The following is a 2,619-nucleotide window of genomic DNA, read 5'->3' as shown; positions in this document are numbered from 1 at the left end:
ATATATATATATATATATATATATATATATATATAGCTGACTGTATATATAGTTCATATAGACACAAGCTTCTGTATTTTTTTTTCTGTTTTTTTTTCTGTTTGTTCTAAAAGAAGGTCTAAAATGCTGAAAGTAACATTTAGTTTTTGCAGGTTCGTCTTGAAGGACTGACTGGTCACGTTGAGTTTAATGAGCGAGGACACCGCACCAACTACACATTGACTGTGATGGAGCTCAGCCACATGGGGCCCAGGAAGGTGCATCCGCTCATTGTTTCATTAGAGTATCAGATTTCAGGAAGCAAATCAGCAGGTTTTAGCTACATCAGCTCCTTCAGTAATTAGTTCCCTCTACTCTGATTAAACCTGTGATAATCAATACAATCAGCATATGCTTAGGGTAGAAACCTGCACTCTAAACTTTCTATTGAACTCTTTCAAACCCTAATATCCCTCCATTGTTATTAGAAGCAGTTATGCTTGATTTATCATGCAACAAATCACAGTTTTAACAGAACCAAACCAGGTCAGAAAAAGGTACAATTGGTCTTTGTTTGAATTTACTGTCCTACCTAATATTGAAAAACCAAAACCAGACCCATAATGATCCAAAACTGTGCTAAGAGTTACCAGAGACTTATGAAATGAAAAGACCAGTTTAAAATGCAAACAGATGCCAAAGATAAAGGACAAAGAGGCACAATTCAAAAACAGGTCACAAAATAAAAATGTACCATAAAATAAAGTGGGATATCAAATGACCTGAAAGCTGAAGATGAACATTCACCCGCTCCTCACATCCTTCCGCAGGTTTGATAGTTTTATATGAATGTTGTTTTTCTGCTCAGGCCAGTTTGTACATAATCATGACTTAAACATGAATTAATATTAAAGCATGTTTGGGTAAGGCAGGATATGAACAACTGGGTGATAAGTGGAAGGTGACAAGCTGGGGTGAGAATTTCATTAGAAACATCTTTACTGCATATCATCAACTGCAGTAAAATTCACATTTAATGTAAACTCCTGAGTGCGTATGGTTTACTTAGTATAAGTCTGAAGATTTAATCTCAATTGAAACTCCTATTGAAGTACAATGTTGTCATTTGACCTGAATAAACTAAAAAGTGTCTTGACCAGTGACTACTGGACAAGTGATCACATAATCTACAGCTCTATGTTTTATTCAAAACCAAACATCATTTTTGTCACAAACATCATATTCCAAACATCAAGCACACAGTGGCAGGCTGATTTGGGATATTTTGCTCTCAAAGATCTGGGCTCCTTGCAACAAGTGAATCAACCATATTTCCTGGAGTCAAATGTGACTAAGGAAATCTGCTGTGTAAGGCCTTAACCTGTGCACCCAAATAATTGTTTAGGCAATAAGTTTGTTTAGTTTTATTTGGTCCTTTCACATTCTTTTTTCATTTTAGCTTTTCCGTTTTTTGTCTTTTTTCCTTTTTTTTCCTTTCTCTTTTCATCCCATTTTAAGAGTCATACAAAAGCAGAGGCTTTATCTGTAACATATCTTGGTTTCTATTATAAAACATCAATAAATCTTGAACCTTTTTCTGGTCTGTGCGGAGTGTCCCTCGATGTGATTTTAATGAGCTTGTTGTTGCTTTGCATCCAGACAGGCTTCTGGAATGAGAAGAGAGGCTACGTCCACACACCCGTCTCCAGGCTGCCGACAGAAGAGCTGGTTAATCTTCTGAACAAAACCTACATTGTCACCACCATATTGGTGAGACTGGGAGAATGACATGCTGCACAGTTCATCTTCACTTTAACTTTACAAACATACTAATCGCTCCATTGGTATTGGTCTCACTGAATAACCATTTCCTGTTTCAGCAGAGCTGTTTGTAGCCTCAAGTGAGAAGTACAGAAACAAATCTGAAATTTAATCTGTGAAGGAGCAATCAGAAATGTCCTAATTGTTTTCTACTTTTGTCAATTGTTTTTTTTCTGTTCCTTTTGAAAGAACCCAGTTTACAAGAATGAGAAATCTGACTAGTTTGTGTTGCATCTCAGTAAATTGGAATACGTGTTCAGATTTGTTTAGGCAGGTGTTAAAGTGGAGTTAAATACTTTAACTGAGTTTTGGGAGCAGGGCCACACCCAAACCACACCTCTAACTCTCCAAGCGGCCTATTTATACTCCGCTCACCCACTCTACTCAGTCCGTCGTGTTTCGTCAAACGTCAGACYCGTGACTTCTGCTACGATTACAAGCCTACAATTCAACTCACCACTGAAAGCTACGTAGCTACCCAGCTCTTTCCTTCAGATTCAGACGATGTTCTTCAATATTCCTTCCGCCRCGGACATTCTTTTCCTCTTCCAGCAATTAGTCAGCTCCAAGTAGCAAACGCTGCACGCTCTTTCATCTTCCGTCTCGCACCTCATCAGCGCCGTTCCTACATCAGTCCGAGGTTTGCCCTCCACCTCCAACATTCCAGTTCAGCGAACGCAGAAGGCCAAGAGACGCCAGACAGCAGGCTCGTTCTTCCGGGGCACCGCCCAGAGCCATTCAGCTGAACAACACCAGCACTTCCTCACCTCAGCACTGCATCGCAGGCGCATCAACCCATCCAAGTCTCAATTCCTCGCC

At 39.5% G+C, this 2,619-nt stretch overlaps 1 protein-coding gene across 6 annotated transcripts in view; it reads left to right on the top strand.

Annotated features, from left to right (window-relative positions):
- gria1b (glutamate receptor, ionotropic, AMPA 1b) overlaps positions 1 to 2,619 on the top strand; it is a 192,890-nt gene that overhangs the window by 129,348 nt on the left and 60,923 nt on the right. For all 6 annotated transcript variants that reach the window (XM_008428690.2, XM_008428691.2, XM_008428689.2 and 3 more), the window contains exons 8-9: positions 153 to 257; positions 1,639 to 1,749. In XM_008428690.2, coding sequence (XP_008426912.1) covers positions 153 to 257; positions 1,639 to 1,749 — 216 coding nt within the window. The remainder of the gene's footprint in view (positions 1 to 152; positions 258 to 1,638; positions 1,750 to 2,619) is intronic.

The sequence above is a fragment of the Poecilia reticulata genome, linkage group LG14 (assembly GCF_000633615.1).
Source record: "Poecilia reticulata strain Guanapo linkage group LG14, Guppy_female_1.0+MT, whole genome shotgun sequence".
Classification (NCBI taxonomy): Eukaryota; Metazoa; Chordata; class Actinopteri; order Cyprinodontiformes; family Poeciliidae; genus Poecilia; species Poecilia reticulata.
Note: the sequence above shows the minus strand (reverse complement) of the source record. Positions and strands in the feature narration are given on the sequence as shown.